Source organism: Harpia harpyja, chromosome 23, assembly GCF_026419915.1.
Source record: "Harpia harpyja isolate bHarHar1 chromosome 23, bHarHar1 primary haplotype, whole genome shotgun sequence".
Classification (NCBI taxonomy): Eukaryota; Metazoa; Chordata; class Aves; order Accipitriformes; family Accipitridae; genus Harpia; species Harpia harpyja.
The window spans coordinates 10,682,775-10,696,848 of record NC_068962.1 but is presented as its reverse complement, the minus strand read 5'-3'; the positions used below and the strand labels follow the sequence as shown (position 1 = coordinate 10,696,848).

The following is a 14,074-nucleotide window of genomic DNA, read 5'->3' as shown; positions in this document are numbered from 1 at the left end:
GAGAGACAGAAATACCATATATTTCTCAGGTTAAATAAACTTGTCTGAATTCTGTAGTATGGAAATACTAAAAAGGAAGTAAAATAATCACCAAAGGAAGCTAAATTATACACTTCAGTTGACTTTATGAAAGTAAGAGTAAAATGTAATGCTACAAAGAGTAATGTCTACTGATGCTGTTTGAGATGTAAGCATAAATGAATAACAAGTTGCCAGAAGCTGCTTTTCACTATAGTGTAGAGTTTTTCCACCCCTGTTGCACTCAAATGTCTCATGCAAAAGGTTTAAAAGAGATTAAGTGATATGAACACAGATACGTAGCTATGTGATAGCCCAATCACAAGCGACAACTGAACAAGCAAAAGCAATATGATCATAATCTGTATAATCAGCACACAAAACAGAACATGAAAAGCTATGCCAAAAATAACAGCATTACACCTAAACTGTCACAGTAATTTCTAAGTGGCTGGTTGATTCTTTATGTTTGAAGGCTGTGCTACTTCTCTAGGTTGTTCTATGTCTTTTGGTCTGTGTCAGGCAGTAATCTCACAATCATTAGAGGCCTCCTCTTCAGTTACTCTGAATTTTCTCTAACCTCTAATCAGCTATCAAAACCAATGTTCTCTCAGCTGAAATATTTCTTCCCCACCCCAATACTGATGTAAAAATAGCTACCTTCTCCAGCACTTTTCTCTCCAAACATCCTCACTTTCTTGCTCTTTCTACCAAGCCATCAAAAGACTCCAGTTTTTACTGCTACTTTAAAGATCTGGAATAACTCTGCTACCTGATCAACTTTCAGTTCTTATTCTTCTTTCTGATGCCTGCAATCACCTGTCACACGTTATTCACTTTGCAAAATGGCATGGGGGGGAGGGGGGGGAGCTTACTTGATGGGTGGGCATTTTTCTTCTTGTTGCTGGCCTCTTCCAGAATGCCTGCCTATTTCTCTTTTGCACTATTAGAAGAGTTTCTGAGATCTTACACAGGAGAAGGAAATCAGTTCCCGCTTCTTTATTATAAGGGCTAGTTAGCTGCCCAAACCAAATTATACAGGCAAACCCTGCTCTCATTTGCCTTGACTAACTCCTTTTTCTTATTAGTCTCACCAACCTACCACTAGAAATGACTGGCCTGGCAACTCCTTGCCAAAAATCATCCAGCAAAGGTCAGTCAGCCAATGCTGTCAGCTAGCACAGTGCTTGAAGTGTAAAATTCCCCTGCAAAGGTAATGAGACTTTTAAAATCAGTGTTTTAACAGGCTTGATATGTACAAGTATATAGGGTTTTCCATTAGGTAAAAAGGAAAAGAAGTTTATATGACTGAAAGACAAATTAATTTATAAGAAACAAAGAGCTGAAACAGATCAAGAGCTGATTTCTCAAAAAAGTAAAGATCTGACTGAGAAGTTTATTGATTTATCATGTAAATAATGCATAAGTAATGCAGCTTTTCAGTATAATAAAATCCCTATGCTATAATGTTGAGCACTAAGTATTCATAGTCATGCAGACATACTAAACTATTAAGCAGAACAGTACTTACAAAATATTTGCCTAGACCTTTTCAGAGAAAACATTACATACTTCCCCCAAACTTACTCCTTAGATTCACAAAGACTTCTACTCCCAGCTGCAGCTTTTATCCATATTTCCTTTCACTCTGAAAACTCCTCACCTCCCCAGGTGGGCCAAGCCATCAAGCTTCATTAAGTCCCCCTCAGCACATGCTTCTTTAATTAACTTTATCAATATTAATCCAGAAAGAGATGATTAGAAAGCCAGAAAGATATCTGCATTACTTGGAAACAAACCCACCATCTGGTTATCAAATGTATTTTGTGTCTGAAGTGTATTATTTCTCTAATTCAGAATGTGAATGCTTTGGGGCAAGGATCATGTCTCCCACTATTTTTTATACATCATGCATTCTGACTGCATTCAGTAACAGCAAAACAAAAAGTTCTTACAGCAAACTTTCTCTGAGTTACAAACACCCTACAAACTGGTTGGTGTTCAATCCTTACTAAGTCCTCTTTTAAACTGGTCCGTCTGTTGAGGGCTCCATGTGTCCTGCCTTCACTCCTTTCTCTGCCATTCCACTATGCTGCCAGTTAAAAGGAAAGATTTTTTATCTATTCATTCAAAAAAAGGAGCACACATGATATAAATAAGTAAAAACTGAAACTGAAAGTTTTGTTCTGCAGTTTTCTACTAACCCTACAAAGTGATCAGAAAAGTGAAAAATAGTCAAGTTCAAAAGTGGAACAGATTCTGATGATTGCTCTGAAAGCAATCTGCTACTTTTACTATATTATTTCATTTTAACGGTATTTGATCTGCACTCTGAACATTTTAGCGCACTGTTTGCTCCTACAGGATACAATGTCAATGTCTTAACAGATTTTAATATTTATAAACTACCAGCATTTGATTTAATTATTGGAATAAGTTAGTGTTATGAGTGCGAAGAAAAAATGTGATTCTTAAATAAGTTGAATGTGACTGCCTGAGGTATATTATAAGGCAAAATACCCCCAGCTGTTAGAAGTAATTATATACAGCTCTGAGTTCCTCATAAAATGTACCTTTTTTATTTAGGAGAAAAAGGTCTTTGTTGCACCAGAACTATCAGACTGTTTTACATATCCTGGTATATGTATCTGTTTCCACATGCCTAAAATATTCTGGTTTATTTTCCTGATGGGAAGGGAACAACTATGCTGGTAAAACTGCCCTTACTACGGGTAAGACCAGTGTGGTATACTTGTTAGAAAAAGTAGGTAAAACCACAAAACTAGTTAATGAGTTTTAATGGTACAGTTATGGATCTTGGAATAAGGATGAGTTCCCTTTTTAGCAGGTTATAGGTAACATAGTGACATATGAAATATTAAAAAAAAAAAAAGGCACCAAATAGGGACAAACAGGCTTTCTATTTTACTAGTGTTTACAAGTTGCAGTTACAAATGTCAGCAATGAAGTTGAAAAATAGAAACAGTGTGCTTCCAAGGAGAAACACCCCGATTTACACTGTACTTAAACACTTAGCTTTCATGTCTTCAGTGTAACAGAAATCCACGCTGAAGTGCTTTGTCAAGCAGGAACCCTCCTAAACATACAAGGCATCTTTGAGGATAAAAATAGTCATTCCCCAGGCCAATTCATCTCTGATAAAAATCCATTAACTTCAGAAGAATTATAGCAAAGATTTGTTATATGTTTGAACTAAAAGATGTGGTGTGGAACTTACTGTGGAATATTCTCCAATACGGGCCAGAAATAGGCAATGACTTTTGAACCATCAAGGAAAGAGATCATTATAAGTGAAGGGGATACTTTTATGGTGGACATTTAAGGTATACAAACATCAGAAGATTCAATGTTTTTACAAAGCAACTTCAATCCTTCTCAGTTTGCATATGGGCATTTCTGAAAACATTCCATTTTACTGAATAATTCAATTTCCATGGTTCTTATAGAAGCTGAAATAAATACCAGTATGAAACAATGACTTTATTTGAAAACTACTTATTCCTAGTATCTTATTTTTGGGGGTCCAGCAAGCACCACTTTAAAGGGACAGAGTTTATAGCAAGAAATGAGAGCACACTGTGCTTCCTATCAGCATCTGAGACTCATTCCTATTTCTTGCTCCAGTTACATATGGTAGATGGTGCATGAGATTCAGCCACAGGTTCAGGCATCCCAATATGTCTTTAAATATACTAGTTACTGTTTTAGTAAGGAAAATCATTTATTTAGGCTATCTTGACAAATCATCCTTCAAATATTGTGGAAAAAGATTTCCTTCCTCCAACCTGAACATGATCATTGATTGGATATAGATGAAAATGATTGCTAGTTCAAAATGGCAAATAAAAGTAGAGGCATTGGATTCCTCAAGTAACTCATTACTTCATACACTTAGAGGGACTTCTATATTGCTTTTTGATAAAAACCAGAAGGAATCATACTGACAAAATTACATGGGAAATAGCACAATGGGTTATGAGTTAGATGGGCAAATAATCTTATGCTGATCTCTGGTATGTACAATTTTTTTTCTTCCAAACAAAAATATTAGCCTTTGTATAGTCATTTGTCTGAAAAAAACCCTAACTGGTGAAGAAGTGAAGTTCCATAAGAATACACGAGGTTTTTATACTTGTAATGTAGACTCTCTCTCTCTAGATATGTATATTTTGTTTATAATATGAATAATAGAACTATTCCAAGTGACTTCAGATAGGACATGAAAAAATGTTTCAGATACAGTTCTACACATAACAAAATAGAACTTGGAAAAAAAAAGCTTGCATAGGAATAATTCCAAATATTTGTTGTGATGGATTTTCTCTAAAACCTGTCACAGTTTTGAACTGAGAATAAAAAGTGCTTGCTTAACTGGATCATTGGTATGCCACAATTTCTTTATTTTCTTTTTCCTTTGAAACTTTTCTTACAGATTTAAACAATTAATATGATTTCATTATTTCACATTAAAAAATTTACACTGATACATGGCAATGAGGGCCAATTCTGGAGTTTTGCATATTCTTGGATTACTCTACATACTTATTAATTGTTTCTCATATTTATTGCTTGTCTTTGTTTCATTAATTTTATCATTGGAATATTTTTTGTCTTTTTTCTCTATTTTAAAGTTCCCTTTAGCCTTCATATATGAGAACTGGTCATGTAGTTGTCAATGAGAAGGATATATGCCTTGCTTTAGCATCTCATAAGACTGCTTTTGTATTCAGAATTCTGAAGCAATTACTGAATATATTATCATTTTTATTGGGAATTAATATGTTACTGTTGGAAGCCTTGGTGGTTCAGAGGACAGCGCTTGTGATTATAGAATTTAAAGCAATGTTTCAGCTGCCCTGTGACACAATCATAGAGCTGGCCACCTAGCCCACCACCTTCTTGGCACTGTACCCTGTCTAAAATGTAGGTTATTTCTCCTAAAAATCCTAAAAAGTTTCCAGTTGTGGAGACTCCACCTGATCTCAGCAGTCTGTTCTAGTGTTCTCACTAGATTGATTGATTCTCTTTATATCTGAAGGTACATTTTCTACATTTGAAGATAATAATTCTGTGTCCATTAGTCTCTTCCTCTCTAGGCTTTCAGCCTACATCTTGAAAATTCTTCGCACAGGTTATGTTCTCTAGATTTCTGATTGTTTCTATTGCCATCTTCTGAATTCTCAAGACAGTCCACATCTCTCTAAGAGTGGCACTCAAAGCTGGATACAAGACTTCAGCTGAAGCTTTATTGATGCCAAGGAAGGTCCAGGAATATTTCACGTTCTGCAGGTTCAAGTTCTGTTTAGCTATCCCACCATGGCATTTGCCTTTATACTGCTGATCTGTTGTATTTTTATCATCCACATTAATCCCCAGAACCATTTCTGTAGAATTATTACAATCCTGTTTCCCATATCATGTAGGTATTATGTTTCTTCATTCCAGCCTTCCTGTACCTTGTATGAATTCCTAAAAAATAACTATGAGGTTTTATCAGAGGGCTCTTTCCATAGCAAGGGATGAAGCTTATTCCCTACCTGGGGTTGAGATCCTACCTCTGTCACTGGCAATTACACCACCCTAGGTTATCTTCAGTGTAGGTCCTACCTTCTGAATAATTCTGCTTATTGCTCATAAGACACTTAATCCATTTCATCTTCCTACTTCGTGATTTATAGTAGAACCTTATCTGAATGGATAGCAAGTTATTCCTACTTAGTCTTCTACCAGATGATAACAATCTTTTTCTACATTGCCCCGTTAACACCTTCTTCACTGTTTGTGCCACTGCAGAGCTTCATATCTGCCCAGCTTCTTTCCTTTAACATCCCTGCATGCATCCTCCACTGGTATCATCTTGATCTCTAATGCTCTTCAGTCCCACCTTTGCAGCTTCCCTACCTGCTTCCTAATAGATTTCCCAATGGGCACTTTATTCACTGGGAATTCTGCCTTTCCTGGCCTGCCCTTGTGGGGAAATCAGGCTATTGTCCTTACAGATCAAGCGAAGGATCTGGGTGGTGGCAAGTGGTGTCCAGTGGTCACAGATCTAGGTAGGAGAATATCTGATAATAGAAATGGTTGCATCTTAATTCCCACATCAGGTGATCTTTCTCAGGTTTTTTTTAAACAACTTTTTAAAATCCTTTAAAGCTCTTTTGTTTGTGCAAGTGGGCCTCTCTGCAGGTTTCTGTATCTGCTAGCTTTTAAATTTCTCTTGCCTAAACAATATAGCTTAGAAGCTTTATTGCCATAGAGCAGAAATTTTAACCTACCTGGTCCAGGTACCCCCTAGAGAACACGTGTGACCTTACCTGTTTAATGACCTGGCATCCACCTGCCAATGAAAGCAACTCACAGTGCGATCTGCAGTCTGTTCCAGGCACAAAAAGCTAGACCCAAGAGGCTCCTTGTTGGTTTTTTTGTTGTTTTGTTTTAAATCAGGATGATTCCATGTTGAAATCCCTAATACTTTCCTACAGCAGATATCTTACAAAGTTTGGAATTCTGTGAAATCAGAATTAAAAGCCATTCACTCTTTCTCTTCTTAGAATTTTTGCTTTGGTTTTTGGTTTTTTTGTTTGTTTTGGTGTTTTTTTTTTTCTTAAGTAATAAATATTCATAGTTAATACTTCTCATTACTTCTATTTTACCATTATTTTCTTTTGAGATGTTTCATTTATACTTGATAATGAGTCTCCATTTATGATTACACCCTGTCACCATTAATAAGATTTCTCTTTCTTAAAGATTAACTAGCTTGATTTCCCTTACTGCTCATTTAAAAAAAAAATAACTATGTACTGAGCCATTGTTTTATAGAAATCAGTTTATGGTACAGTAGAACAATTTCCTTTTGAACCAATTTTTTTGTCTCATAAAAATATATATACATAAACTACTTTTTTTTAATTCTTAATTTTCCCTATTAGCTTTTTCAGAATTTTGCTGGTATCAATGTAGATAAACAGACTAATGCAACTTTGGTCATACTGTTTTGATTATTGGCATGACATTAACTTTTCAGTTTTCTGGCAATGTCTCATTTTTCCAAGATTTTTTGAAAAAGAAAATGAATGGCCCAGAAAAGTTCTTGGACTGTTCTTTCTATCCTCTTAAGAGGAAGTAGCCTAAAAGTATATAGTAACAACTTTTAGCACCTATTCTAGACACTGAAGGAATACAAAATATTTCTGTGTTGCTGTGGAATGCAGTCAGATTATCTTGCTTTTTTTCCCCTGAGAGTATAGTAATAATTCCGTCCTGATGCTACAAATGAGCTGAAATCTATGGTGACATCTTTTTCCTAAATACACAAGAAGTTATTCCAGCTTCAGAATGGATGTTAAACTTTGACACACCTAAATCTCAGAAAACAGTCCAGTCTTCATGTTTTCCATGTTAGCCATGCTGGCTAACTCTTTCTGTAGGTAACTTTTACCTGAGGAATCCTCTAATTGCCTATAGCAGTTTGGGACTACCCGTTCTGGGAACCTAGGCAAGCTGTACTTCGATGTCTGCATAGACTTTACCATGTCCGTGTCTCCTGGGAAGTCCAAGAAGATACGCATGATTAATACAGCGACTTCCTGAAGGTACTGCTTAAGTTCTACCTATATAGTTGTTGGGACTATCATCAGCCTCAAAGTCGAAACCTAAAATGTAGGATCTACTCAGATGACTGAACCTGAACCTTGATCTCGTGCATTATAAGAGGGTACAAACCGTTACTGCATAGCTTATTGTTCTCCATCCCTACTGCTGAAGTTGAAGGAATATTTTCTCAATGGATGCTTAGAGTCTGGGCTTCAGCTGAAGTATCTTACAAAGTGGTGACTTCTCTTCACAAAATAAGAAGGTATTAATGGTGGGCACTAAGGTAACAGTAGAAAGGTAGAGAGCAGCTAGTGCAGAGGATGTGAATGAGAGTGGACTCGATCTGGTGTCAGTATAGCCTCCTGTTAACTCCCTATCCAGTATGCTTTCATTGCTATAAGGAGCAAAACTTAGTAAGCACAAGCCTTTAACTCAGCTTAACAAGACCAACTTAAATTGTTTTGATTAGGAAGCACAGAATTTTTCTGGACATAATAATCTAGAAACATTTCATATAAAATGATATTAATGTGTTACTTTGGCTTTCATTCCTCTTTCATTAATGTTTAAATACGCAGATTTCTTAAAGGACAGATATTCTTATTTCCACTTTGTTCTGCTTGTAAGTAACGAGACCAATGATTCAAATTAGAAGACACAGCTTGCGAAGAAAGTGGAAAATTAGAGATTTTCAGCTAAGCAGTGTGGTTGTATTTAAAAGCACAAGTGAGTGGGATGTTCACTGTTTTAGCAAAATTTCACGGATGTGTCAAAGAGTAAGATTTTGCAAGGAAGAGGAAAGTGGCTGAACAGTATTTGTTTACTGTATGTTTCTCAACTACATAGATTACTCAACGAAAAAGACACACATAAAATAAACCACAAAACATGTAAAATTAATGCTTGCAGTGCAAGTGCGCCCTTGTGAATTGGATTGCCTATAAAATAAATAAGTAATGATGAATGTTATTTTTTATAAGTATGATTTATGCCACTGTTCATCACATGCCATTACACAAAAATGCACAATTAGAGATCCAAGCAGCAGCTCTACTTATTTCAGCTGTCTGTCAAATGTTATGTTATGCTTGCATTTTAATTTAATAACTGTGAAGCAAGAGAGGAAGATACGCAACTTGGTTTTTATCAAAGTGGAAAACAAAGGCTTAGAAGAAGACCTTGTTTCTAAATCTGATATTCTCTACCTTTTTTTCTCTTTCAGCCTTAAGAGGCAAATAGCCTAAATTCTATATACCTGTTTCTTATTGAAATAGTGCTAAGTAAAATGCTCTTCACTTCTCTCTAGATGAACATGGACATGAATTTGAACAGTATCTATAGGTAGCAGAGAGGAAAATCACTTTTTCTAGTTTTTAGGTCTCTGTCATCCCCTTATGGACTATTTTGGCAGCAGTTTTTGCATATATACCCTTTGACATATACGTGCCACTACACCTTGCTCTTCTGTATGTGACATACAGAGGATCACTCAGCAGGATATAGTATCCTTAATTGTAGCATTATGCAAAAAATTCCAAGAAAAGTTTGTTATAAGCTGTGGGTCTAACTCAATACCCTATCAAAGAGCAAGGACCTGCCCATTTGCATTTCCTTTCCATTTAAACAAGCTCATTTTTTGATACTGGTTTCAGTAGGCAGACAATATTCTAAAGGGACATCCCATAAAATATTCACATTACAAAAATCTAACATCTGATTATTTCTCATATTGATTGTGTGATCCAATGAAAACTAACATTTCCTACCTTTTCATGAACCTTTTGCCCTGGCTCCATTCCTTCAATATGCTCTGATTCAGCAGGCCCTTCACCAGCTGCCATTTTCCTTTGAATGTGTGCATTTTGCTCACGCAAAGCTACAATCTGCAAAAGAAAGAAAATAAGTGGTCAATATACATGAGATACCAAAAAACTACTGAGCAGACAACTTGTTAAATCTATTAACATTTTCATCCTATCTTGGTCATTTGTAGCATTTGCAAAATTATGTCTGTATGTTCAGGGAAGTTTAAAAACCAAACCTATTAATAACGACTAAAGGCCATTAAGGATACAAAGGAACCAATAAATGACAGGATAGTCAACATTGTCTTGTTTTATCTTCTATCCTTACTTCGTGCTAGGGTACTTTTTTTTAATCTCAAAAGATGAAAGAGCTGTTAGGCATTGATTTTGTAACACTGCAAGAACAAGACTCATTCTTTCATATAGCACACAATGGATGCCAAACTGGTGTTATAGCAAAAACAGTGCCAAAAGGCTATGAATCAAAACCAAGTGATGTAAAGCGAAGTGTTAGCTTTCTGTCAACTTCCCATCTGTTAGTAACTGCAACATAAGTTTTCAGTGTTTTTTGCTAAGAAAAAAGTGTACGTAAAAGTCCTCTACTGTGGTATTCATTGACTATTTTAGAGCATAGACAAATAGGTTTTATTGTATTAAAAATATTGTTTTATTTATTGGTAGTGCTATTAAAAATCCCATGCAGCTAGTGGAAAATACGTTGCTTTCTCTCAAACTTTGTAGCTTACTCTAAGACAATACACAGGATGGAAATATTCAGGTCCTAAAACATTTTACATGTTATACTATGCTAAGTTGGAAGATCTGGCTAATATAAAACATTTATTTTGATAAATTGCACAGTTAGATCTCTCTGTACCATTCTGCTTTCATAAGCACATGTAATAAATTATTTGCTGAGTGGATAATATTGTGTATTAAACGCAGTAGAACACTGGTAGGATGTATAGATGCCATTTCTGGAAAGCTGGTGTAAATTTAAAGGCTTCTGTCACTGTATTGTGTCTACATAAATCCTGAGTCAGAAACGCCTCAAACCACTGTCCTGTCCTAGAATACAAAAGCATGGGGTAGGAGGGAAGATTTAAGACAGTACTACCTGGTAAGCTTGTACAGCAGCCAAGGTTTTGTGGGATATTTAATTTAATTTAATTTTAATTTACATTAAAAATATATTTACTTTGATCTGTATAATTTAGTTTGGAAAAAAAAGACTTTTTTTCAAATATGTTTTTTAACTGATGTTTAAGTTCGGATTGTAAAGACCATTTGAATCTGCTCTGAAAAGCATTTGAGATCTCAGGGACACACCACTTTAAACAACTCTTCCTTAATACAAATGTTGAAAACTGTTGTGCTATGAGTCAGGCTGATTCACTGCTCACTAAATTCCAAGTTACAGCCCTTGCAGAACTTGTGTGACTCCCACTGATTTCAGTGCCAAAACCGAGACTTGAGGGCAACATTTCACCCTAAGCAATTATAGCAAAATATAAAAGAGTGGAATTAAAATTGAGACAATCTGTGTCTTTTGGGGTTGTACAAATACACTGAGCTTTAAAACGTTTTGCTTAAATAAGAGAATTAGGTTTGTCTCAAATAACAGAAAAAGGTCTTTATAATCTCATTAGCATAGACTCCCTTGGTACACAGTAATCAGTAATTTAATAACTCTTTTTTCTGAATAGCTTCACTCATTTTTTTTTCTTTACTGTTTAAATGGTTCTCAAATCTCAACTACAGAAATATGATTCCCAGCAAGCAAAATTAGCCATCAATTAGTGCTAAAAGTGACTTCAGATAGACTAAGGGAGATACTTCAATGTATATATTATAAAATTATGATTTATGGAGAGTAATTGAACATCATGTGAAACAAATGTAAAATCACAGGATATGTTAACTGGTAGTCAACAATAGATCTGGATTTTCATGTGAGTATCCTTCACTGATCCATTACAATGCAGACTTCACTATGCCTTCATTTTGAATTATCACCTGTGTCTAATACAAATCCTTAATCACCCTTTAGCTCAATAAGAATATTGCATAAACAGTACTGCAAAATTTTATCATTTCATCACATATTCCACAATGGTTTATTTTTTCTTGGCCTCTGCTGGTGTTTAGGTACCCTAGGGTCACCACTTTCTAAGTAAGTAAGTAAATAAATAAATAAAATTCAATTATCCCTTCAAAGTGAAAGGCAAATAAAAGAATACAATATTGTGTATCATTATTTTGGGGGATTCGCTTGATTATTGAGTCTTTGGGAACAATTTCATTGCAAAAAATCCATCCATTGTTAAAGCTTATTTTTTCAATGGTTTTATTACTGTAATGAATGCAGAGTAACTGTATACAAGAACAACATGGAGTTTGAAGTCTGGCTTGTCTTAAAAGTTTCAGCTCTAGGGTAGTCATCAGATAACAGATCTAAGTTCTGAAGAACCACACAGCTAACTTGCTTTCATACTTGTTCTCTCCTCTTGATTTAAAGAATAAATTAAGGCAGAATTAGTGCTGCTCAGGAAGCATGGAAACTCTCCTGTGTCTTACAAATAAACATGAATTTTTACTTTTCAGTTTGTTGAGACAAAAGGTTTTTAATGGCTACCACACTCTTGTTTATTACTTACTTATTTCTTATTTAACTTGAACTTTCAATAATGTGCAAATTATTTGAAAATGTGCTAATTTAATCACTGAACAATTTGTGTAACTTTCTACACAAGTAGCAAAAACATGGCTGAATAGATGATGATGATGAAATAGGTGAAGGTGAAGACATGGATGAGACTAATTTTTTTCCTAGGTAGCCTCTGAATCTTCTTAAATTCTAATGATCATTACAACAGCAGACAGCGATAATAGCACAGATCCAGGTAAGAAACCAACTGTTCAATACAGATAAAACTCAGTAATACTACTTTTGAGAAATGCCTATTTCTTATATTGATGATTTTATGTTTATGATATCCAACTTAACATATCTACTACAAAACAAGGATATCATGCAGGACAGTGTCAAATACCTGGACTTGTGCAAAGCATTTGACACTGACCTGCACAACATCCTTGTCTCTAAATTGGAGAGATATGGATTTGATGGATGGATCACTCAGTGGATGAGGAATTGGCTGGACGATTGCACTCAAAGAGTTGCGGTCAATGGCTCGATGTCCAAGTGGAGACCAGTGACAAGTGACGTTCCTCAGGGGTCGGTATTGGGACCTGCACTGTTTAACATCTTTGTCAGTGCCATGGACGGTAGGATTGAGTGCACCCTCAGCAAGTTTGCCGATGACACCAAGCTGTGCGGTTCGGTCGACACGCTGGAGGGAAGGGATGCCATCCAGAGGGACCCTGACAGGCTTGAGAGGTGGGCCTGTGTGAACCTCATGAAGTTCAACAAGGCCAAGTGCAAGGTCCTGCGCATCGGTTGGGGCAATCCCAAGCACAAATACAGGCTGGGCGATGAGTGGATTGAGAGCAGCCCTGAGAAGGACTTGGGGGTATTGGTTGATGAGAAGCTCAACATGACCCAGCAATGTGCGTTTGCAGCCCAGAAAGCCAATCGTATCCTGAGCTGCATCAAAAGAAGCATGACCAGCAGTTCGAGGGAGGTGACTCTCCCCTCTACTCCACTCTCATGAGACCCCATCTGCAGTACTGTGTTCAGTTCTGGGGCCCTCAACATACAAAGGACATGGACTGTTGGAGTGAGTCCAGAGAAGGACCACAAAGATCCATCAGAGGGCTGGAGCACCTCTCCTATGAAGACAGACTGAGAGAGTTGCGGTTCAGCCTGCAGAAGAGAAGGCTCTTGGGAGACCTTATAGCAGCCTGCCAGTACCTAATGGGGGCCTGCAAGAAAGCTGGAGAGGGACTTTTTACAAGGGCATGTAGTGATAGGACAAGGGGTAATGGCTTTAAACTGAAAGAAGGTAGATTTAGATAAGATGTGAGGAAGAAGTTCTTCACTGTGAGGTTGGTGAAGGCTGTGGCTGCCCCATCCCTGGCAGTGTTCAAGGCCAGGCTGGAAGGGGCTTTGAGCAAACCGGTCTAGTGGAAGGTGTCCCTGCCCATGGCAGGGGGGTTGGAACTAGATGATCTTTAAGGTCCCTTCCAACCCAAACCATTCTATGATTCTATGAAAACATGTCTACAGACAGCTTTCCAAGTACCTACATACTATTTAACCCCATAAGGTTAAATTCCTAATGGTTTTCACGCTAAGTTCTCCTTTGAAAAAGTAAAAGGTAACATTCTTGAGGATGGAGTCGTATCTGCTCAAACCAAACAAAATCCAAAAAATTAAAAGACAGATTAATAGAAAATAAATGTGGATAAATACCATTGTTGTATTTACCATTGTTGTACCCCAAACTGGACAATCAACCTAAGCATTCAAGTCCAGATAATACCTGCTAAAATATGATCAAACATATCACGTATTTTTTCGTTATCAACTTCTGATTGTGGACCTCAAATGATTAGATTCCTTTTCTAAATTGCTATCACAGACATTATTTCCCTATTTAGCACACTTGTCAAGATTTGACCTGGACCACAGCAACACATTTCAACATGACTCTAATGTAAAGGGAGTGTAA

General features: G+C 36.5%; 1 protein-coding gene across 12 annotated transcripts in view; it reads right to left on the bottom strand.

Annotated features, from left to right (window-relative positions):
* The window catches only part of PPFIA2 (PTPRF interacting protein alpha 2), a 355,332-nt gene that overhangs the window by 76,093 nt on the left and 265,165 nt on the right, over positions 1-14,074 (bottom strand). For all 12 annotated transcript variants that reach the window (XM_052774388.1, XM_052774394.1, XM_052774386.1 and 9 more), the window contains one exon: positions 9,402-9,518. In XM_052774388.1, the coding sequence (XP_052630348.1) occupies positions 9,402-9,518 (117 nt within the window). The remainder of the gene's footprint in view (positions 1-9,401; positions 9,519-14,074) is intronic.